Source organism: Saccostrea cucullata, unplaced genomic scaffold (genome assembly GCF_032062105.1).
Source record: "Saccostrea cucullata isolate Sc308-1 unplaced genomic scaffold, CSIRO_AGI_Scuc_v1 ctg3529, whole genome shotgun sequence".
Classification (NCBI taxonomy): domain Eukaryota; kingdom Metazoa; phylum Mollusca; class Bivalvia; order Ostreida; family Ostreidae; genus Saccostrea; species Saccostrea cuccullata.
This window is the reverse complement of record NW_026934429.1, coordinates 1-24,779: the sequence shown is the minus strand read 5'-3', so window position 1 is coordinate 24,779 and position 24,779 is coordinate 1. Positions and strand designations below refer to the sequence as shown.

The window sequence follows — 24,779 nt, the reverse complement described above, 5'->3', positions numbered from 1 at the left end:
TGAAGTGATTTTCTCACAAACTATAGGATCTGGTACAACTTTTCCACCAGCTAAATCGTTGCCTAGCAACAAAGAAATGCCTGGAACAGGAAGAGTAGGTCGAACACCTACGATAACAGGTCCAGTAACTAAATCTGACTTCAAACTAATTCTATGCAGGGGAACATCAATGACGCCTAGCTCCACACCCTGTAATAAAACTGACCCACCAGTAGAAGTCTGCTCAGACAAAGGAAGCACGCCCTCTAACAATAACGTCTGTGCAGCACCAGTATCTCTCAAAATCTGGACAGGTTTTATTTCGCTAGAGTCACCGAGTGAAACAAATCCCTGAGACATAAAGGGCTTATAATCCTCCATAGAATCAATAGAACTGGACTGTGAACCCTGGACAGCAGTAGTGTCAGAACAAATCGAAACTAAGGCTTCTCTATCACCTCTAAATGCCGCACAAGCATGTGGTTGAGTTTTGTCAAAATCATTTTTTCTCCTAAGTTTAAAGCATTCACTGATCAGATGACCCTTTTTCTTACAATAACTATAAGTAGGAAGCGACCCTATTCCAGATGATCCTTCAAAACGTCCTGGACCGGACTTAGAACCACCTTGGGATGGAGACTGGGAACTTGTGAAAGACTGAGACCCTGAACCACTCTTTTTATATGTGTCTGTAGAATTACTGCTAGTCTGAGATCTTGATACAAAATTCTTTTTATGAGACAGAGCATAAGTATCAGATATGACTGCTGCCTCTTCAAGAGTTTTCACATTCTTATCTTCTAGATGTGTTTTCAAATCTTGAGTAACACATTCCTTAGTATACCTCAGCTGCTTTGCCAACCAGTACACTTTGTAACATTGTTGACCAAACGTGTTGTGGCCATTTAAGATTTTCTGCGACTTTCTCAAATTGGGGAAAATACTTGTCTACAGATTTTTCTTGAAATTTCGGAACTTACCTAATATTTTTTGCTGCATCAAATTCATTCTTGACAAATGAGGGTTCTGGTTTCTGCTGTAATCTTAATTTCTCTAACTCAAAGTGCTCTTGTCTTTCTAATTTGTCTAATTCAAATTTCCGTTCACGCTCTCGTTCTTCTCTTTCTCTTTCTCTGTCTCTTTCTCGCTCTTCTCTTTCTAATTTTTCTCTTTCTAATCGCATTTTCTCTAACTCTAATTGAAACTGATATTCTGCCATTTTGTAAAGAGCCTAACTCTGTGTTAACTGTATATTCTGGAAGATCGTATTTTTCAAAGATGTTTTCTTCTACTAGTTTGTTTGCAACCTTAATTCTAATGTCTTGCTTTCTCTGAGAGGATTTAACATCTAACCCAAAATGCAAACCTAATGCGATCAAGTCATCCTTTTTTAACGTATCAAAAACCTGAACACTTGGCGAACTAAGAAAGTTTGTGACCGAAAATACCATGTTGATTTTTGCTGGCTTATAGTCAAATTTAACAATTTAATCAACAAAATTCTGACAATGAACTGCAAAAGTGCAAGAAATTCTTGATCCCGGACGAGCCCCCAATTCTGTTATGGGTCAGAATAACCCTAAATGCCAGCAAAGATCAATCACACAGTTTAAACTTAACAATAATTTATTTACAGTAATATACAAATCATTAAGTACAAACTTAGCAAAAATCTAAAAATACATACATCAGAGTGTCCGTTGCTGCACACAATGTCCCAGTGAAAATATATCCCAGTTGTAACTCAATGGTGCTCATACGACAAGAGTATCTCTATGCATCGAATTGACAGGATATTTATACAGTAATATAAATCTAGAATATTCTAGAAGTTGTAAGTACATGATATTCCTGGAAAGTTCTGGACATGAATAAAGTTAAAAAATGTTGTAGAAAAAATGACCGAACATGTTGACCACTCTGGAATGTTCAAGAAACTTAATGTTACTAATAATATACATGATGAAATAATACAAATACAACACACCTCACAACAAAAGTATGGAAAAATAAATAAAGATACACAGCAAAACTAGCTTAGTACGGACACGGAAATAGCAAATTCACGGATATAGCAAAGGTATCTTTGATCCCCAGCTAAATAAATTCTTTTACGGATATAACCAATTACGGATATAGTTACCTGGTAAATAATATAAGAGATCCTAGTGATTTTGTTATTACCGAGTTTTACTGTAATTGACGTCTTGTTTTATCTATCATAATGTTAATTGGCAACACCTTTAAATACTGGAACACATGAGAAGGCGACGATGATGATGATTAAGCCCCATTAAGCTGCAGAGTGTGGACAGGGTAGAATCGATGCGTATATGACTACAGGGAAATAAAATTGAGGTAATACAAGTAATGCTGAATCAAATATTTCATACAGGTATTTAAACGTCTGAACATCAGCAGAACATTTCAATTTAACGTTACTTTTCTTGTCAAAATGCTACTATGTTTTTTTTTATCAGCATCCTAATTTTGTCTAAGAAAAATGTCCTTCTTTCAAAATGTTATGCACTCACTATATGTGATTTTGGTCCTTTTGGAGATTTTCTATTTGAATTGTTTAGTTAAAAAACATCCATAGATCCATTTTTGGAGGATACAAACCTGAGAACCTGATTTTTGAAGATGTAATCAAATTGTCAATGGAAAAAAATATGAAGACGTTATTCTATATTCTCTATATCACAATTATATAACAGGAAAATGTCCGATAAAAGAAAGTCATTATTTTATTAACATTTTATCATTCTTAAAAAATAAAGACATCAAAATTCGGAACATGTTTGTTGAAACATTATTAAAAATGTGTAATAAACCTAATGTCGTCTGATCATCATGACAGTTTTCTTTATATCTCTACCATTATCAAGTGTCGGATACCACGGATAGACCCAGTATGCTGGAGACCAGGGACCGTTAAGGTTGGCGTACTGACAATTGTTATACCACCAGCCTCCTCCTCCACAATAACTAACAGCACAGCTACCACCATACCATTATTCATGGTCTCTGTCCAGGGTGGAGAATGACACCCCAGACAGATCTGAGTAAGAATCCCCCGTGTTTAACATTCTGTCCCCTGTAAAATTGAAGAAAAGGAATAATAAAAAATATTACACACTAATTGACTTTTACGAGAAGCGTTGACTTCTACAGTTGACGATTTACTTGGACATTTAAATTTGTATTGTGCACGGAGGTACAGAATTCATAATGCATAAGAAAATCTTTCTAGTACTCATAAGTATGGTTTCAGGGGCACTAACATGTGAAGGCTGGGAGTTGAGGGTAGGGTGGTTGTCGTTTTCTTAAAGGTCAACTTATATGTGCATTGAAATAACCCGTTATTCTAGTTGAATTGAAATCATGAACTACATATTTATATCATAAAAGAGCTACCGTACATAGCTCTAATGTAAAAGTAATATAAAAATATATTAATTTTATATTTAATCTACACTCGTTCGGAAACAACTACACATGTTTTACGGCAAATAAAATCGTGTTTTAAAAATATCGATTTTAAACATCGGTACATATATGAACAGAACAATGTATTTTTAAATTATTTCATTTATTAACATATAGCTAATTTATATCTAAGCACATGAAATTAGAATTATAGAATAACAGAATAATCTCAATAAAAAGGATAAGATCGGAGGCATTCCGAATAAATCGTTCATCTTGTGTTCACCGTTCGTTCATCGTTCACTTTGCGCTCGCGTTCGTGTTCCGTTCGCATTCTGCGTTCACGCAACGTTCACGTTCACACATCGTTCACCGAGTTGCGTTCAGCGTTCGCGCATCGTTCACCCACCCTTCGCTCTGTGTTCGTTCACCGTTCGTTCAATATTCAGGCTGGAAAGTAGGGACTTTAATTCAAATGACAATCATTCATTTTTTTTTACCGATATCTAATCTTAATATCATGCATGCTATTCTGAGTCCAATATGTAGAATAAAAACGACTATTATATATACATAAACTTAAGTTATAAATTGTCATGAAAATTTATTATTAAATTTTAATCAGGAAAAAACTTATTTTGTCTGTAATACTATTTACACGGTGCAGCTTGAAAGAGAATTTTCTGGACAATCAGAGCGATAAGGAAGGAAAGTTACTGGACACGGTGCGACACGGAGGACATTAGATGAGATTTTTATAGACACGGTGAGCCACGGTGTGCCTACCTGTTTATTTCAAATCCACACACACCGTGCTACACCGTGTACACGATGTAACACAAAGCATTTCACACGGTGTTTTTTCACCGAGCGATGCGGAAAACTCGTCGCCTGTACCATAAATCTTTTTCATATATTCATATAAATAAGTAAATACTCACTGAGTAATGAAGCTAAATTCGTGTTACATCAACGAAAAGGGTCGCCCGCGTGGCGCAGTGGCTAGAGCGTCTGCTCTAGATTCGCAAAGGAAGGAGTTGCAGTTCGAATCACAGGTTCGAATCCCACTGTGGGACGTGGAGACCGCTCCCTCGGATAAGACTGTATATACCGAGGTCCCATGTCGCAGTACATGCTGGCACGAAAAAGATCCCTCCCTATTCAATGGAACTGAGAGCCGAGTATAGGACAAAATAAGCAGCTTTCCATCGGCAAGTGGTGGCGTCTCCATCTGAGTGTAAAATTTTCGAGAGGGACATTAAATAATATACAATCAATCGAGGAGAAGTTGATCAGTAAACTAGCCAAATCAGTCACCTATAACAATTTCAGAACTTTAGCTAAATGGGAAGACATCCAGTAATTAAGGTCAATAAAACACCGAGGTAAGCCTTACTAGAATAAGAGGATCAGAGAGGTTCGTATTCTTGCTACCTCCAACAGGCCGAGTAATGCCGAAGCCTCATTAGTCCACACTGGTAAAAATGTCAAATGTTGTACATTTCTAAAATCCTATAAGTCTGACCGTATCTGGATCCAATCATGATTTGTTTCTATATCTACTTCTCGTCCTTTGCTTACAGCGAACATATATCTCTATTCAATCGTTAATTTACACGATCTGGTAAAAATTCTGTCTGAATATTAAGACTTGACTTTCTTCTGCTGAACTTACTCATTCGACATTTATATATTATATCAACGTATTGTCAATTAACAAATTGAATAGTCATTCTTATGTCGATACGATATATCGCAATGAGCTTGAGAAAAAAGACACCACAAAGACCGACAAATATGTTTCATATTTGACTAACATCACTCTGATACTACATATCAGCAAATGAAAAATAGTAAAAATAAACTAGAATTTTTTTTTGATAAATTCACAAGTGTTCGTTTAAGGTTCATACATTGTATTTTACTTTTCCCCTACCTAAAGTTCCCGTGGCAGGTCCGGACAGAAACAGCTGATACTTCCCAGCTTCATTAGAAACAGAGAAATGATCATACAGCTCATACAGTGTTGTACCATTCAATAACATGATGGAGATGTAGAGAAAAGAGTTGTGTCCCTTTGTCAACTGGTGGATGACGTCATTTCCTTATTTAGGTACATATGAAATTCCTTGATAAGTGTTCTTAAATACCATGGTATAATTATTTTTTCCATATTGTAAATAAATATATTTAAAAGAAAAATCAATAAGTAGCCTGAAACCTGACGTACTCTAAGGTTATTTAATACATAACTTATCCTTTAGTGACTTTGGTATTAAATTGAACTCTTATTTGTGGGAAATGCGTATTACTAAATCAATATCTTTTTCTTTAATTCTAATAATTCTAAAACTAGGATGGAAATGAATGAAATTTCGTCTTAAAATCTACAATATGAAGAGGATCAATTAATTATATTCACCTATCCAGACATTCTGTTCAGGCGTTCCGAAACCATTTTTATAGCCATCCCAACTCTTATCAAAGGTCAGGGAACCATCTTTTCGTTTTTGAATGGTCTTGAAAAGATAAACACACTTGATAAACCTGTTGTATTATTTCCATGATCTATTAGACAAAGATAAACAAATATATTTAACCTGTTTCACTATTATTTGCTTGATCTGTTTACAAAGATAAACACATATAATTATTAACATGATTAATCATGCATCACGCCAGCCCTTAAAAAAAACAAAAATTGCACCGGTTAACAAAAGCAATTATTCAAATCAATTATTCCAGTTATCCTCATAAAATTAACTATAGCTCACTACAGTTAACTATAGCTAACTATTATAGTTAAGTATAGTTAAATAAAGTAAATCAAAGTTTTCGCCAAAGTTTTTCAAGGTGTCAAAGTTTTTGCCAAAGTTTTTCAAAGTTTTCGATAAAGTTTTTAAAGTGTCAAAGATTTCTCTTTTTTTTCAAAGTGTCAAAGATTTTTCAAAGTGTCAGATTTCTAGGTGTTTTTCAAGGTGTTAAATATTTTGATGAAATTTTTCAAAGTGTCAAAGTTTTCGATAAATATTTCGAAAGTTTCAAAGTTTTCAACAACATCTTTCAAATGTCAAACTTTTCTATATAATTTTTCAAAGTGACATAGTTTTCGATCAAATTTTCCAAAGCGTTAAATCTTTAAATACAGTTATTCAAAGTATCAAAGTTTTTCTTAATGTATCTTAAAGTGGCAAAATTTTTACCAAAGTTTATCAAAGTGACAAAGTTTTCGCCAAATTTTTTGAAAATGTCAAAGTTTTGGCCAAAGTTTTTTTTTCAAAGTGTCAAAGTGATCTCTATAGTGAATCAAAGTTTTCCAACTGTCAAATATAACTATTAGTTAACTTTAGTAAACTACGGTTAACTAAACCATTTGTTTGTTAGGGTAACAAGGTAAAAATTGTTTTAAATAAACTACATACTGTCCATCCTCCCGCCAAAGTATCCATGTCACAATAAACCCGGAGAGGCCGCGAGGTTGTCCCAAAGGGGTAGATTTCATACACACCAGTATTAGTGTGACCAGTATCACGAAAATCCTTACAGTCAATAGGAACAACTGAAACAGAAGGAAAAGAATCAAAGGACTGACATTGCAGGAACATATAAATAGGGAGATAAACGGCTGTAAGATAAAACAGAAGGAAAAGAATCAAAGGACTGGCATTACAGGTATACATAGATAGATAAACAGCTGCAAGATAAAAGATAAGAACAAGAATCAAAGGACTGACATTGCAGGTATATACAGACCCTGAGACGTGCTACTACCCCACAAGCTCACCGTATGAACAGTACACGAACGCTATACGGTTTGCACGAAATGCTGTACGGTTTACTCGAAACGCTACACGGTTTGCACGTAACGCTACACGGTTTACACGAAACGCTTTGCAAGAAAGGCTGCACGGTTTACACAAAAGCCTGCACGAAACGCTTTATACACGTTTCTCAAACGCTTTGTAAACGATTCTTGCACGTTTTGGCCTCAGTTTGGATTTTGTAATCGGAATATCTCGGACATAATTACGGTTTTATTATTATTTGATGGAAATCTTTCACAAAGTCATATTAAGCAGCTTTTTAAATTAAATATTACTACACAAGTATATATAAACCGATAGCAATATTCAATACCCTGACAGTTGTAATTAATTCATCAATAATTGTCATTTCGTATTCATTTATTTATAATTTATCCAAAAATTTCAAAATAAAATGCCGATATCATGAATGACTGTTTGATAAAATACAATTTTTATATATTAGTCATTCATTACGATGTATCTCTTTAATTTAAAATTTTTACGAGTATAGTTTAATAAATTAAACAAATTAATCAAAAAATCGATTTCCTATCGCAGGAAAATGAACTCATTAATTGTACATAATATTGATTATATTGTGTTTGATATCCGTAGGCGGATTATTTATTTTCGATTTTGATTTAGTATGTAAATTTGCCCCAAACCCTACTTACGATTAATTATACATTATTGATACTGCTTACGTAAGCATTAACTATAGGAGGGAAAACAGTAAAATAAGATGGAGGGGGGGGGGTTAAATGTAATGTCTAAATCTATTTTTATTCTCTTTCTCTTTTTACATGAAGCTTATCAAATAACATCATACTGTAAATTCTTTCATTTCAAAACCCGACTAGACTATGAATATGTGTTTAAATTAATTAAGAGTCGCGGCATTTGACTATACATTTTAAATAAATTAAAGATCGATCTTTACATTGGCATTCAGGTATATTACAAGAAAACTGAAATATTTTTGATGAAATAAAAAGTACGTGATTTATAAAAGAAATAATTTACAATTATTCATGGTTTACTCCTTAACTTTTTTTACATGATATATATGAAAAGACTACCAAATCAGTTCTATTTATTTTTTTTTTTTATTTTTTTTTAAATTACGGCTAGAAATTTGGATTTACAAATAAAAGTTGAAATCCGCTGATATATATATAAGTTGTGCCCATTAAATATTTATAAAACCATTTTATTAAAAAAAATAAATAAAACCCAGTTGTAATTTCCTGGTGTCATTAAGCCGTGAACTCAACATGTAAATACAGCAAAACATGTTTCAAGTTGCCATGCACTCACAGCCCGTGATTGCTCGGAACATTAAAAGATCACTAAAACAATCATGTTATGAGAAACATATGTTACACACGCGTTGCACGTACGTTATTCATATGTGAAACGTATGAGTAACGTACGTGTACAATATATGTGTAACGTATGGTAGGCAATACGTATGTTTAACATACGTGACACGCATGATATTCACACGCGTGAAAACGTACGTATAACGTACGCGGTATCTTTTTCATGGAAAACGTACGTGAAGTCACGTTTTATTTTTTTATTTAATTTCAAATCTAATTAATTATTTAAATTATCATTTAGTTTTTGCTATTACGAGAAAAAACAATGCCCTAAATATTTATTGTTGCTTGGGACTACAATATTCATTTAAAATACAAGAACTTTTTGTATAAATGTATGGGTAGTAGACGTCTGACCAAATTTTCAGTCTCTACCCATCTCGCTGAGATTAGTCTGTGAGCTTTCAGTTGTGATTGGGTTTAACCAAATATCATAATAATGTGTTTCAAAAAAAAAATATTTTAGATTTGTAAATATTATAATGATTAAAGTCCATGTAACTTCTGATCTAAAGTCCCGTTATACATGTTATAAGATGGATTTTATAGATGGTCATATCACCATAATGGCTCTGTTAACTGAATAACAGGTTAAGCCCTAGCGCCTATATGATTGTTAGATATTATCTTGATTGGTTCTCCAAAATCTTTTTAAACTATTAAGTAAAAATAGTTAGGCCTAGTTGTGGAAGTAGTAGACGTCAGACCAAATTTTCAATCTCTACCCATCTCACTGAGATTACTCACAGACGTGTGCGTTGTTGACTTGTGAATGTCGTGCGTGTTTTGCGTCTTTAATGTTTTAATTTATTTCACATTGTTTACCTTACGTCCACATTCACGTTTTGCATGATGTTATCAGTTCGCATTGGTTTAAAATATACTCTAAAAACGGTAAACAAAGTTTACACCAAGTTCTCGTCTTTTATATCGGATATCGGTAGAGGTACATAAAATTAAACTCGGTCATCGATAGATATAATCAATCCGAATTCAAGAGCAAAACTAAATTGAAAAAAGAAAGAAAGAAATTCACGATAATTTCACAACAAATCTCTAAATGGAGTAAATGATTTACCTAAATAAATAACTAATGTACAGTGGGTACCGTCCGTATAAAACTTATAACATATACCTTCCGGAATTTTCCAGCCTCCATTTATGTATTACATGGACTGAAAACAATGTCAACTCACCTAAAACACTGTAAAACACACTTTTAAAAATGTTATATAGCAATAATCATGTAGGTAAATAAAGCTTTATAGGTAAATTAAGCTATATAGCTAAATATAGTGATTTTCCTGGACCTGTTTAATTATAGCATAGACCAGAATAGTTAGAACACATCATTAAAATTAAAAATTAATTATCTCATTCTAGCACGTTAAGTCTTAAAAGTATAGAAAATCATTGTTATTATTCAACTAGGTTATACAAGTAGACCATGATGTTTCACATACAACATTGTAGATCTCACGTACATGTATCTATACAATCTACAAATTCTGAAAATCCACATATTTTCTACCGAGGAATTGAAAATGAAGAATCTATTATAATAGAGAAGTGAACTAAATTTATTTCTTTACGTTTTTACTTCGGTATTCTCCGTGAAACTTCGTATCTTAAGAAACTGGTTTTTCATGCACGAGCGATTTAGCGCTCACTATAAATACTTTATCAGGGAATGTTCGATCAATGCGACGTTAGTTACAAAGAATCGCAGGTTGTTTTGTGTCTTTGCCATGTTTAGAGTTTTATTTTTAAGTTCAACTTCTAAAAGAGATTTTCCTTAAAAACAACGTACAGAGACAAGCTTCAATTCTGGACAGGATTTTGATGTCATTGACGCTGTCAGTTTATTAAACAGCAGTTTCAGCTCAACGATGAGAGATTGCGAGGTTCAGAATGAAGTTTAGTATACAAGTCATTTTTTAGTCTATAAATCTGACTTTGACAGTGTCTGCTGAAAATTCAATTGTTTCAGTTTAAGATTGTTAAAAAAAATCTCTTGAATTATAAGAATGCTTTAAAACAAAACAATAATATTTTAAATGTTATCAAATTTGGTTAAAGTATAGAATTTATATCATACATGTATTCTAAAGTTGTATATTTGTCTAACAAAAAATCAATATTGCAGAGAGCCCCCTCCCCCGTTATTGAAACGTACATTTTAGAATTGATGAGAAGAGTTAGCCATCGAATGATTTGAACCGCCAATTTTGTTAATGCACTGAACGTTTCGGCTCCATTGAATAAAAAGCAAAGGTTGATTGTTGATTTGAATGCATGCGTTTTTAAGAGAAATTTCAAATTCGAGGGGTCTTCAGAGGGTCTCAATTTTGCCAAAAGGTTTATTCATGATCAAATTCTATCTAACAAGTGTTTATCATCATGTAAATTGAATCTGGAACTTCAATGGCCCGAAGCGTTATTTTGTATTCACAGTCCTACCCTTCGGTCTCAATAGTGCTGGTTATATATTTTATAAAAGTATTTAGACCACTGACTAGTATTGTTTTGAAGAGTTAAAGCTTTTTGGAGTTTTAATGTATTTAGACGAGAGCTGGGTTTGCGATCAAACAAAACTGTATTTTATTTTTACAGAATTCGAATATTCAAAAACATTTGTTGCAAGCCGGTTTTCTTATTATTGATGAGCTACAAGTAAGAGTCCTATGCAAAGTTAGAATGGCTCGGTTTTGAGTGGACTTAAGAAGTCGGTTTGATTGGTATCCCTCGATATAGATAAGAAAGTTTTGTATAGCAAGATAATAATAATAAAAAAAAAAACTGTCAATGCTTTTTGCTAATGCATCATGTTTGGATGAAAATATTAAAATTTCACTGCTTCTAAGGTGTGAGCTAGAGTTCTTTTGTTAACACAAAAAAAGCCTATATATATTCCCGCCAGGGTTATTTCCCCACGGTATCGCATACGGAATGCATTGTTTTTACTGATGCTAGTGATTTTAAAGGGGGTGGAGTGATGTTAGATTCGACTAAGAAAGCTTTGCATGTTATGTGGGCCGAACCAGAGAGAGTTCGAAGTTCAACGTTTAGAGAACTCAAAACAGTTGAAATGTTCGTGAAAATTTTGGGGTTTTGATTAGAAAATAAAATTTGTAAAATTACATATACACAATCAAAACGATGTTACATGCAGAATTTTGCAGATCGGAACAATGAATGCGGATTTATTATCTCTTGCTTTTACTATATTCACTTTTTCTGTAGGTTGGGTTTCAACAGAACAAAAAGTGGAAGCAAACGTGGTCGTTTGGGGCATAAGCAATTATATTGTTGCATTTTTCAATAAGGTTTGGGGACGTTTTATTTGCGATATCTTTGGAAATTGAAAAAAAAAAAATAAATAAATAAATAAATAAATAAATAAATAAATAAATAAAAATAAATAAATAAATAAATAAATTTTTCTTTGTTTAGGATCCATGGAGCAAGCGCAGTCGACGCATTTTCTTTCGACTGGTCACAGGATTTGGATTGTTCCTCCCATTTATTAATTTGATAGGGAGGTCACTAAAACATTTACATGTATTAAATTACGGTTCTACAGTGTATATGGTGCCTTAATTGTTCCGAAGTGGAATTCAGCAGCTCTTTGGTCTTCCTTGAAAAAAAAATTATTCTTCTTGTAGTTTGTGAAAGATATGAGTATTAAAAAAAAAAGTTCATGTTCTGATAAAAATTACGTATTTGTGCTAACAAATTTAGTAATTTTATAGCACCGCAATTGGATGCTTCGTAATTAAGTCATTTAACACTATACAGATGTATTTATATGTTCATTTGCATGTTTTTATAGTGAAATATGGACATAATAGTACACAAAGGTTGATTGCTAACCAGTGTACAATGTGCATGCATGCTTAAATGAAATGATTGGATGACTGTTATCCAAAAAGGAGTAAGATATTTGCAATTTAATCAGTAATGCTACAGCACTGGGATCGGATGCTTCGTAATTAAGTCACTTTAACACTATATTTATATGTTCATTTGCATGTTTTGATAGTGAAATATGGACAAAATAGTGCACAAAGGTTGACTGTTAACCAATGTACAATGTGCATGTATACTGAAATGAAATGATTGGATGACTGTTATCCAATTAGGAGGACTGCTCTCCTAGATTTGAATGATTGCAATACTAATATAAGCTTATAATCTGACATGCTGGTTCTGCAAATCATATACTAGTATTTTGATGACTGATTTTTAATCATAAGGACTGCTCTCCTATTCATGATGTTGAACAGTATATTTCTATTTTCAATTGCATGCTTTGATCGTGAAATATGAACAGAATAGTACACAAAGGTTGACTGTTAACCGTTGTACAATGTGCATGCATACCGAAATGATATGATTGGATGACTGCTATCCAATAAGGAGGACTGCTCTCCTAGATTTGAATGAATGCAATACTAATATAAGATTATAATCTAACATGCTGGTTCTAAAAATCATATACTGATATAAGATTATAATCTAACTTGCTGGTTCTGAAAATCATATACTAGTATTTTGATGACTGATATTTTTAATTATGAAGGACTGCTCTCCAATTAATGATTTTGATGATAATGTTGCTTGTAAATATGTGTGATATAATATCGTGGCTAATATTGGTTACTGTACAAATTTGGTTTGAATTTTAATGTGCTTTCATGTTTATATATATTTCAGACTTTGAAGAATTATCAAGGCCAATGGATAAATATTTACAAGTTTAAAGTCGATTTTCCTTTTAGCTACATAGTGGAGTCTTTGTTGCATATCGTGAGAAATACAAAATCTCAGTCAACGTATAAGATGTACGACATATATTTCTCTAAATTCAGAGATTGGTGTTCGAAGCATTCATTTATGCATCTTTCTGCATCAGTGTCTACTGTCGCTACTTTTGTGGGAGGTTTGGTGCAACAGAGGGTATTAACATCGGTTCCGGAAGCGTATTTCTACAGTATAAGTCGGACTCATTAATTTTTTTCTTCAAACTTGAATCAATGCGAGGATAAGTTTCTCTGTGATGTGTTTATTGTGTTTTTCTGGTATGAAATATTTGATTATGTGATACCAATTGGGGAAGTGCTCACATCGAAGTTGATATTCCCAGAGGCAAAACGGATATCTACAGGAGAGGAAATTCAGTGATATACGCAAAAACTGGAAACGATTTTTACCCTGTGTTTTGGTTAAACATCGACATGTCTGAGATGGATAAGTCTTCCAATGATCACATGTTTACAGATGTAAATTTTGTAAAATCCCTCAATAAATGCAAAGTTTCAAATAAACTCCACCCTCTGCCATATACAAGAGCTAGGAAAATATTGTTGTCTTCTTTAAATGAAATTGGCCTTGACAGTTTTAAATATGCATTACACAGTTTACGTAGCGGCGGAGTTAAAGCCGCTGCTAACAATAATGTGTCTGTTCAATTGCTTAAAGTACATGGTCGGTGGGTCACGGATAAAGCCAAAGACAGCTATATAAAAGCCAATCTTGAACATAAAATTCTGGTTTCAATGTATCTTGGATTATAAAATTATTTTAATTTACTGCACCTACTGTCCTTTGTTTAATGCGATTTGTAACGAACGCAACAATCCTACAGTATACTCTTTTTCTTTGTTTTTCAATAAATTAGTCAAGAAAATATTTATTTTCGGAGGAGTGAAACGAGGGAGAAAATAAAGTTTGTTTTTAACAGGAAAGGGAGAGAACAATAAGGAAAACATCAGGATATGACGACAATGTCACCCAAGGCTTAATTTCCAAAGTGTAGGACTGTGGTGCTTTATCGATCCAGCTTCCTGACCACGGTAAGGCACTCATGACTGTGACAGATACTGCCTTATTATCACATTGAAGGTAAAAAATTCAAATATCATAATCTCCTTCAACACAAAAAACAGTATCAAATGTAGGACAGATCAGGAAGTGCGTGCATGATATTTATAAACAACAGTATGGCTAGATGTAAATTGTGTTATGTCATGATACACTTAAAGTGTATCATGATTCATATCAAAACATGGAAGCAAATTGTAAAGGGGGGAGCTCAACCAACAAAAAAGGTTAAATCCAAATTTTCAATGCCTATATATTTTAATGTCTATTTTAAATTTGCAAAAAAAAAGGGGGGGCTAAGCCCCCCCCCCTTTCAAGTTCCAACACCTATGCTAAATGTTACAATTCAAATTTTTCAAATAAAGTTTTCTTTGTTCTGATATATGAAATTATGAATCTCATTTTCTAAGATAAAAAAATCTAAAATGAGGTTTATTCTATCAGTTCACAAATATAATGATGTAACAGTTCTGAAAACTGTACATTACAATAAATACAACAAAAGTAAATAATTAAAGTGAAAACTCTTTAATTAGGTTAAAGGACTAAAAAGAAATGGCATACATTGTAATATCCCTACACTAGCCACAGTTTTATTTTTTTTAGTATAAAGTAAGCTTGAGTAAATCAGGAAAATGTTACATCGTAATGAATTGTATTTGACTTGTTATGCCCCCATATTCTTATTTTTTTGCCCTGTTTATCCATCTGTCAGTCTCTCTGTCTGTCTGCCTGTTTGTCCACAAAATCTTGAACGCTACTCACATTTTGATAAGTGGGTTTAAGCCTCTATTGCTTTCATATTTCACGTATGTATTCATTATATAGAGACCTTTCTGTGGGTAAAACCAAATTTTGACCTTGACCTTTGGATCTTGACTTGCATTTGAAAAAATTCAATATTTGCCATAAGCTGCCATGCAGGGAATCAATGTTTTGCAAACATCTTGTTTCTGATATATGTATCATGATGCAGTTTTTAAACATGCAACTACATGTGCATGACATTGTGTTTATTGTCTAATTTGTTGGAATGACTTACATTAATCTGTTATTCATAAATATAGATGCATATTAAAATGTCTATTTTTTTATCTGTGTGTAAAAGTAAATAAACAGTGTGAGAAGTATGCATTTAATACCATTCATTTCAATTTATTTTTCAGACTGATTTTTGAAGGACCTTTTTACCTAAAAAGAAATGTTCAGTGTTTCAAGCATACAACACCCTACCATAAAATTATATATGATATTTAAAGACAAAAACAGTGGATATGATCTTCAGAGACAAAATGAGCCACCAAAAGAAGTCACTCTTGTTGAACTAGGAAATTTTTTCACATATATCATTGTTTTACACATACATGTGTACATATTTTTAAGTACAAGTAAATATTCAACATATTTTTCTTTTAATTTGAAAACATGTAGAGGCAAATGATAAAATAATCACATCAATGATTCATTGTGTTGTTATATCTATGTATCAATCATAACAAGTCTGATATCAAAATTCTATAGTGTATCTATTTTGCTAAGATTTTCATTATTAAACAAGTCCATCAAACCTTTGCTGTCATACAGAGATTATGTTTTTTACTTTGAAATGTCATGAAGATTCCGCTTGAGATACATTTCTGCTCTTTACTAACTCAGATTGAATGTGGAAAAAATACAAAGATTCAGAAAAAAACCCACCTTCTTTTAGTTGTGAACAATGTTGACATGAGCAAATATGTGCTGCCCCCCTTTATATTGAGTTTATTATATATATTATAAATGGTTTCTTTAAAACTGACTTAAACACATAAGGATAAAAATGAGGTCAAGGTCAAAAGAAAGGTCAAGATCAGAATTGTTGATGCAGTTGAATTGCTAACATCTATCATCATATTAAATTTGATGAAAATATCTTGAATAGTTTCTTTAAAACTTAGATTGAAAAGAGCTAAACACCAAGTGTAACAGAAAGACGGAAGACGGACAAGACAAACATTATGCCCTGGCCATATGCATGGCAAGGCATAAATATCGTTTTCTCAAGATCTACTTGGCCAGAAAAGCTGAAACTTATGTGGAAGTATCCTTGGGTAGTGTAAATTTTAAATTGTTCAAATCATGACCCCTGGGGATTGAGTGGGGTCAAAATAGGTATTACAAGGGGGAAATCTGGTTAGTCAAAGCTTCTCAGGTGAGTGATGTGGCCCATGGGCCTCTTGTTTAAAAATTGCTGGAAACACTGAGGTTCTTAGAGCAATAATCAGGCGCAAAGCAATTTTAAAAGTTGTATGAAAAGGGGGAGGGCATAGCAAGTTAAACTAAAAAAAAATACCAAAAAATTTTACAAGCATAAGTCGGATTGGAAAGTAGATGGGTGCATGGTGACTGCATTTTAAAACTAATAAGTAAAGAATTCTGAATATTCTCACGGACTCCGATGTTTTAAAGTTGTACGGTAGCATTGCCATTGGAAGAAACGAAAAATCATTTTATCCAAATCAGAGAAAGATTTTCTACAAACGATGGAGACTCTAAAAATGTCCGTAAGTGGTATTTTTTTTTCGGTCAACGCAATACATGCTACATGGAAACTGCACTGGGACCGACTTATTGAGAAGTTTTGATGAATCAAGATTTATATAAAATGACGACCGATATAAATGCTGGTACAGAATTTTAATCAAGTGCATTATAGAGGAAGGGGAGGGGAGGGGAGGGGGGGGGGGTCTGAACACACATGTAACATTTACTGTTGAAATTGTTCACTGAAAGGACACCCCTTATATCTTGAAGTATACATGTATTCATTCAAGTTGGCATAGTTACAACATTTGTTTGTGGGAAAAGTTAGAACAAAAAAAATGGTATGATAATATAAGTTTGTAGTCATTTTTTTAGTCGGCTCGCAGAGCGAGTTACTTACTCTTTTTTTTTTTTTTTTTTGGCGGGGGGGGGGGGGTGTATTGAACAAAAAAATCAGTCTGCCCGCTTATATTTTATAACGAAATCATGTTCTTGTTTTATCGATACTGAAAAAAATGCAAATTGAATTTTGATTTAATATTTGTTTACTTCCTCAATTATTTCGTTGATATTTTCCCCCCAATTCTAAAATCGGGCGTATGAAAAACAATCGTCTTTATTCATATAATTATATATTTTTTAAAAAGGATGGAGAGGAGAATAGAAAGATAAAACAAAAAAAAGAAAAATATTCTTAAGCATTTTAATTATCGTGTATAATAATTCCTGACGAATTTCTCCGTTTTACAATAAATTGGCGTCAATATGTAATTTTAAATTTTATTTACCTATTCAAACAAACCAGAAAATAAACAGGCTGTTTGCATACAGCTTGTTAGTGTCAGATGGGCCTAATGTTTTTATCTGAACTAAAATTATTAAATGCAAATTGAATTTTGTACTTAGCACTTAGATATCATTTTTTATAGACATTAATATCTCGTATGTACATGGTACATGTATATAAACCATGATAAACATGACAACTTGAATATTTAAATAATAAAAAAAGATATTAAAACAGGGTTTCGCTAATGTTTATATGTATTTTCATGTATCAACAGAATTTTACTTGCATAATCAGATACAATTTTTAGATCTAACTCAGCTGCTGTAGGCACAGGACTTCATTTTGCATTCTCTAAATTTTACCGCGCCTTTTTTAACTGTGACGTCACGCAGTCAACCACGGATCAACGAGGTCATATCAAAAGGCCTGTGGCAGCAATGATATGGAGTTGTAGCGTAACGTAATACTGAGCTGTCTGGAGCTTGTTACCAGTGACGTCACTGGAAAGAGAAGTCTGACGTCTGCCAAGTTCTAGGGCCAAGCTAACGGTGAGGAATGCATAAAATCAACAATTATTATTTTTTTATTTAATTACTTTATGACCACTGATGACTGTGTGTTGCATGTAAACTAAGGGGGTGTTTTTTCATGCATTACATAAAGGAGACTTGGGTTATCAAAAACAGAAAATATTGACCATGTTGAGGCAGTGAGCTGTTTGGTCAACAAGGGCACGTCATGTATCAAAATGCAGGTGAAGTTTAAAAATACTGTAATAACAATTAAGTATTTATTTGAAATGTTTTTAACCTAACAAATAAGATGCAAAGAAAAAAAAGAAACAACATCAATTTGATGTAAAGTTCCAATCACTGAATGTATTTCTTTTTGCGGTGTATTTAAAACATCACATTACTTATGGTAAAGGAAATCATTCTCTTTGAGGGCAATAATGGTGTAACAGTTTTGTTTTTACATAATTGTCTTTTTTCATCCTTATGAATATAAATTGTGTAAATGAGATTGTGTATTTTTATATTATTTTAGATATGCATTCCAGGATGGTGACTGAAGCTCATCTTTGTAAACACCTAAATGCCTAGAATGAACTTCAAAACAGATTCTGAAAGTTTAACCAGTATTAATCTTAAATATGGTAATTATAACTTTTAAAAAGGAATAAGATTTTCTGATCATATTGCTTTTAGACTTGTAAATACTACATGTAACTTGAAGCTTTCCATGTAAAATTTGAAATGCAATGGAGTTTGACCAATTTCACACTACTAAGAGTTATCTTCCCTTGTCGGCATAACTCTCATTTTTCCCACTTTGCCCTTTGTAAGTTACTTGTTGGGCTGTTATTATTTTCAATCTTCAAACGTTATTGGACAATTTAGATCTGTACCTGTATTGCCAAAGTTTGGGGCAACATGAAAATCTTAATGAACATATTCATTACAGATTTTATTTTTAAGATACTGAAAAATAAATTTGGTAAGGTTACAGAGGGAAAACAGGGCCGTACGCCGGATTGACCCCACATAGGGGAATAACTTTTGTAAAATTTAATGTGAAAGTTGTCTATTTTTTTTAACATATATTTTTTTTAACCTCAAGGACAAAAAGTATACACTTGGAACACACACAAAAACAGATGGGTCCATGCCAAGCTAAAGATAAATGCAGAAGGTAAGTTCAATTTTTCATTTCGTAACTTTTCTGGTTTTATCCAGATGGGACCTTAATTACATATAAGTTTAAGTCAGCTTCAGTATAATAGAAGGATATGGAGATAACGAACAGTATTCAACCTCAAAGTCCATAAAACTATACAAAATAAGAGCAGAGCAAACACGGACCCCAGAAACATCAGAGGTGGGATCAGGTGCCATAATAAAACACCTATTTACTTACTATTCGGAAAATAGCTTGTTTATCATCTCCCTTGACAGCAAACTATTTCCCTCGGCAGCATCTAGGGGAATAGTTGCTGTCTTGGGGGATGATAAACTAGCTATTGTCCTCATAGTCAGCAAATAGGTGTACCAGTACATGTATACTGTTTTTAGCTCTTCTGAGCCAAAGCCTTAAAGAGCTAATGCTATGGCCATATGTGCGGTGTGCATAAACTTTTTAAAATGTGGGCCATAACTCGAGATCCCCTTGGACAATCATTGTCAAATTTTTTACAGGGCATCATTGGCCCAAGGGCTACCATTTATACTAAAACTAGGGTTTTTTGGAGAATGTTGGAGGTCACCATGACCTACTTATGGTATTTTATAGCTCTATTGAAATATTTTTAGTCCTAACTGGCTAAGAATCATTAAACTTTCTCTGTTGATGTATTTTGGGTCTTATAAACTTAGAGGCTTCAAATACTAGCTTCGCGGATTATAAAGCGTAAACTGGCCCAAACCAGGTTTTCATCAAATAATTTGGCCAAGAATTATAGTCATTCCTTAAATATTTGACCTTGAACTTCTAGTTTAACGCACTGTTAAAAAAACTTTCTTTGATCTGAACTTTTGAGCTGATAGTAGTAGGGCTTTCATATTTCACAGATATATTCTTTGTGACAAGTCCTTCCTTGGATAACAACAATTTTGACGTTTGACCTTGACTGACTTGCATTAACCATAAGCTGGCATATGGGGTATCAGTATAAGTACAAAAAACCACATCTTTTTTTGCGAGTTCACCCACAAATCAATGCTATTTAATGAATTTTAGATAAGAGAATTACAAGATAGATATTTGAGGACATAGTGAAAAAAAATTTTAATGAATTTTAGATTATAAGAGAATTACAAGGTAGATATTTGAGGATATAGTGAAAAAAAAGTTTAAAAGATCATGGTTATGAATGCTAAAAAATTAATTATAGTTATTTAGTATTTATATTTAAGTTCTACAGGGAATTAACCAGGATTAATATGTGGATAATAATAATGTTCAGGGAAAAATGGGTTTTCCCTTATTCCATGCATTTAATATTTTCTTTTTCTTTACAGATAAAAGAGAACTGGAGAAGAATGAATTGATGTTAACATACTCAACATTAAATATGGCTTAAATCTTAATTTGTCTTTTGTTGTGATTGCTTCAAGAGCAATTAAGGATCAAGAAATTTAAAGTGAAGGATAACCAGAAGGTGGATCATTCAACAGATGAAAAAGAAATAAGCCTTTGAGGGAAATTATGTCAAATGCCTGAATTGAATATTTAAATTGCACGTAATTTTTGTTTTACCAACGTTTACAATATGTGAAAAAAATGTTCAAAACATGTGTTTAACCATGGTTTGACACATTTTTGTATGGTATTTAGACATTTACAATATGAGCAGTGCAAATAATAAACCCATTAAACATGTTATGAGAAACATATGTTACACACACGTTGCACGTACGTTATTCATATGTGAAACCTATGAGTAACGTACGTGTACAATATATGTGTAACGTATGGTAGGCAATACGTATGTTTAACATACGTGACACGCATGATATTCACACGCGTGAAAACATATAACGTACGTGGTATCTTTTTCATGGAAAACGTACGTGAAGTCACGTACGTGTCACATATGTTTAACGTACGTGGCACAATTAGCTGTGTAATACAAGTAATGCTGAATCAATTATTTCATACAGGTATTTTAACGTCTGAACATCAGCAGAATTTTTCAATTTAACGTTACTTTTCTTGTCAAAAATGCTACTATGTTTTTTTTTTATCGGCATCCTAATTTTGTCTAAGAAAAATGCCCTTCTTTCAAAGTGTTATATACTCACTTTAGGTGATTTTGGTCCTTTTGGAGATTTTCTATTTGAATTGTTTAGCTAAAAAACATCCATAGATCCATTTTTGGAGGATACAAACCTGAGAACCTGAAATTTGAAGATGTAGTCAAATCGTCAATGGAAAAAATATGAAGACGTTATTTATATTCTCTATATCACAATTATATAACAGGAAAATGTCCGATAAAAGAAAGTCATTATTTTATTAACATTCTATTATTCTGAAAAAATAAAAACATCAAAATTCGGAACATGTTTGTTGAAACATTATTAAAAATGTGTGATAAACCTAATGTCGTCTGATCATCATGACAGTTTTCTTTATATCTCTACCATTATCAAGTGTCGGATACCACGGATAGACCCAGTATGCTGGAGACCAGGGACCGTTAAGGTTGGCGTACTGACAATTGTTATACCACCAGCCTCCTCCTCCACAATAACTTACAGCACAACTACCACCATACCATCTGTCGTGGTCTCTGTCCAGGGTGGAGAACGACATCCCAGACAGATCTGAGTAAGAATCCCCCGTGTTTAACATACTGCCCCCTGTAAAATTGAAGAAAAGGAATAATAAAAAATATTACACACTAATTGACTTTTACGAGAAGCACTGACTTCTACAGTTGACGATTTACTTGGACATTTAAATTTGTATTGTGCACGGAGGTACAGAATTCATAATGCATAAGACAACCTTTCTAGTACTCATAAGTATGGTTTCAGGGGCACTAACATGTGAAGGCCGGGAGTTGAGGGTAAGGTGGTTGTCGTTTTCTTAAAGGTCAACTTATATGTGCATTGAAATAACCCGTTATTCTAATTGAATTGAAATCATGAACTACATAATTATTTATATCATAAAAGAAGTTCGAATCACAGGTTCGAATCCCACTGTGGGACGTGGAGACCGCTCCCTCGGATAAGACTGTATATGCCGAGGTCCCATGTCGCAGTACATGCTGGCACGAAAAAGATCCCTCCCTATTCAATGGAACTGAGAGCCGAGTATAGGACAAAATAAGCAGCTTTCCACCGGCAAGTGGTGGCATCTACATCTGAGTGTAAAATTCTCGAGAGGGACATTAAATAATATACAATCAATCAAGGAGAAGTTGATCAGTAAACTAGCCAAACCAGTCACCTATAACAATCTCAGAACTTTAGCTAAATGGGAAGACATCCAGTAATTAAGGTCAATAAAACACCGAGGTAAGCCTTACTAGAATAGGAGGATCAGAGAGGTTCGTATTCTTGCTACCTCCAACAGGCCGAGTAATGCCGAAGCCTTATTAGTCCACACTGGTAAAAATGTCAAATGTTGTACATTTCTAGAATCCTATAAGTCTGACCGTATCTGGATCCAATCATGATTTGTTTCTATATCTACTTCTCGTCCTTTGCTTACAGCGAACATAAATCTCTATTCAATCGTTAATTTACACGATCTGGTAAAAATTCTGTCTGAATATTAAGACTTGACTTTCTTCTGCTGAACTTACTCATTCGACATTTATATATTATATCAACAACATATTGTCAATTAACAAATTGAATAGTCATTCTTATGTCGATACGATATATCGCAATGATCTGTTTCATATTTGACTTACTTCACTCTAATACTACATATCAGCAAATGAAAAAAGGAATAATAAACTAGATTTTTGTTGACAAATTCACAAGTGTTCGTTTAATGTTCATACATTGTATTTTACTTTTCCCCTACCTAAAGTTCCCGTGACAGGTCCAGATAGAAACAGTTGATACTTGTCTGCTTCATCAGAAACAGAGAATTTGTCATACAGCTCATACAGTGTTGTACCAATAAATAACGTGATGGAGATGTAGAGAAAAGAGTTGTGTCCCTTTGTCAACTGGTGGATGACGTCATTTCCTTATTTAGGTACATATGAAATTCATTGATAAGTGTTCTTAAATACCATGGTATAATTATTTTTTCCATATTGTAAATAAATATATTTTAAAAGAAATCAATTATTAGCCTGAAACCTGACGTACTCTAACGTTATTTGATACATAACTTATCCTTTAGTGACTTTGGTATTAAATTGAACTCTTATTTGTGGAAAATGCGTATTACTAAATCAATATCTTTTTCTTTAATTCTAATAATTCTAACACTAGGATTGAAATGAATGAAATTTCGTCTAAAAATCTACAATATGAAGAGGTTCAATGAATTATATTCACCTATCCAGACATTCTGTTCAGGCGCACCAAAACCATTTTTATAGTCATCCCAACTCTTATCAAAGGTCAGGGAACCATCTTTTCGTTTTTGAATTGTCTTGAAAAGATAAAAACACATGATAAACCTGTGTATTATTTCCATGATCTATTTGACAAAGATAAACACATATAATTAACCTGTATCACTATTATTTGCTTGATCTATATGACAAAGATAAACACATATAATTATTAACATGATTAATCAAGCATCACGCCTTCCCTTTAGAAAAAAAAAACAACAAAAATTGCAGCGGTTAACAAAATCAATTATTCAAATCCATTATCCCAGTTATCCAATTGTTAGTCCATTATTTATACACTGAATTGACCACGGATTTTTTCCGTTATTTCCTAATTATGACAACGAGCACACGGCGGGTGTGACCGGTCGGCAGGGGATGCTCACTCCTCCATGGCACCTGATCCCACCTCTGATGTTTCGGAGGTCCGTGTTTGCTCTGCTCTTATTTTGTATATTTGTTTAATGGACGTTGAGATTGAATACTGTTCGTTATTTCCATATCCTTCCTCAAGAAAAGATATTTTGCTAACTATAAGATAGGTAATTTTTTTATACTCAACAGGTAATCATTTGAATTAAGGCAGGTTTTGCGGTTTGATGGATTGATTGATTGATTGTATATTGTTTAACGTCCCTCTCGAGAATTTTTCACTCATATGGAGACGTCACTGTATGCTGGTGAAGGGCTTCAAATTTGACCTTTACTCGGCACTCAGGGCCTTTGAGCAGTGAGGGATCTTTATCGTGCCAACGCCTGCCGCTGACACGGGGCCTCGGTTTTTAAGGTCTCATCCGAAGGACCCGCAACTTTCATTTCAAAGTGCCGAGCGCATGGCGAAGGAACAGTTGCTACCAATTTGAACGACTAGGTCAGTCGCGGCCGAGATACAAACTCAC

The 24,779-nt window shown here is 33.3% G+C and overlaps 1 protein-coding gene and 1 long non-coding RNA gene across 4 annotated transcripts; one reads left to right on the top strand and one right to left on the bottom strand.

The window, feature by feature from the left end:
• The first annotated feature begins 18,263 nt into the window (after positions 1–18,263).
• Positions 18,264–20,878, top strand: LOC134240662 (uncharacterized). 3 transcript variants are annotated; one of them, XR_009986502.1, is made up of 5 exons: positions 18,306–18,340; positions 18,456–18,546; positions 18,840–18,948; positions 19,413–19,484; positions 20,810–20,878. It is a non-coding gene; the product is annotated as an uncharacterized LOC134240662 (long non-coding RNA). The 3 variants fall into 3 exon arrangements; XR_009986501.1 differs by lacking the exon at positions 18,456–18,546 and having other exon boundaries at positions 18,264–18,340; XR_009986500.1 differs by lacking the exon at positions 18,306–18,340 and having other exon boundaries at positions 18,351–18,546.
• A 1,012-nt stretch (positions 20,879–21,890) lies between these two features.
• On the bottom strand, positions 21,891–23,915 carry LOC134240660 (fibroleukin-like; the record flags this gene model as incomplete). Its single annotated transcript, XM_062722724.1, has 3 exons — positions 21,891–22,153; positions 23,334–23,501; positions 23,819–23,915. Coding segments are annotated over 3 exons (528 nt in total), but the record flags the coding sequence as incomplete, so codon positions are not given.
• Between the last annotated feature and the right edge of the window lie 864 nt (positions 23,916–24,779).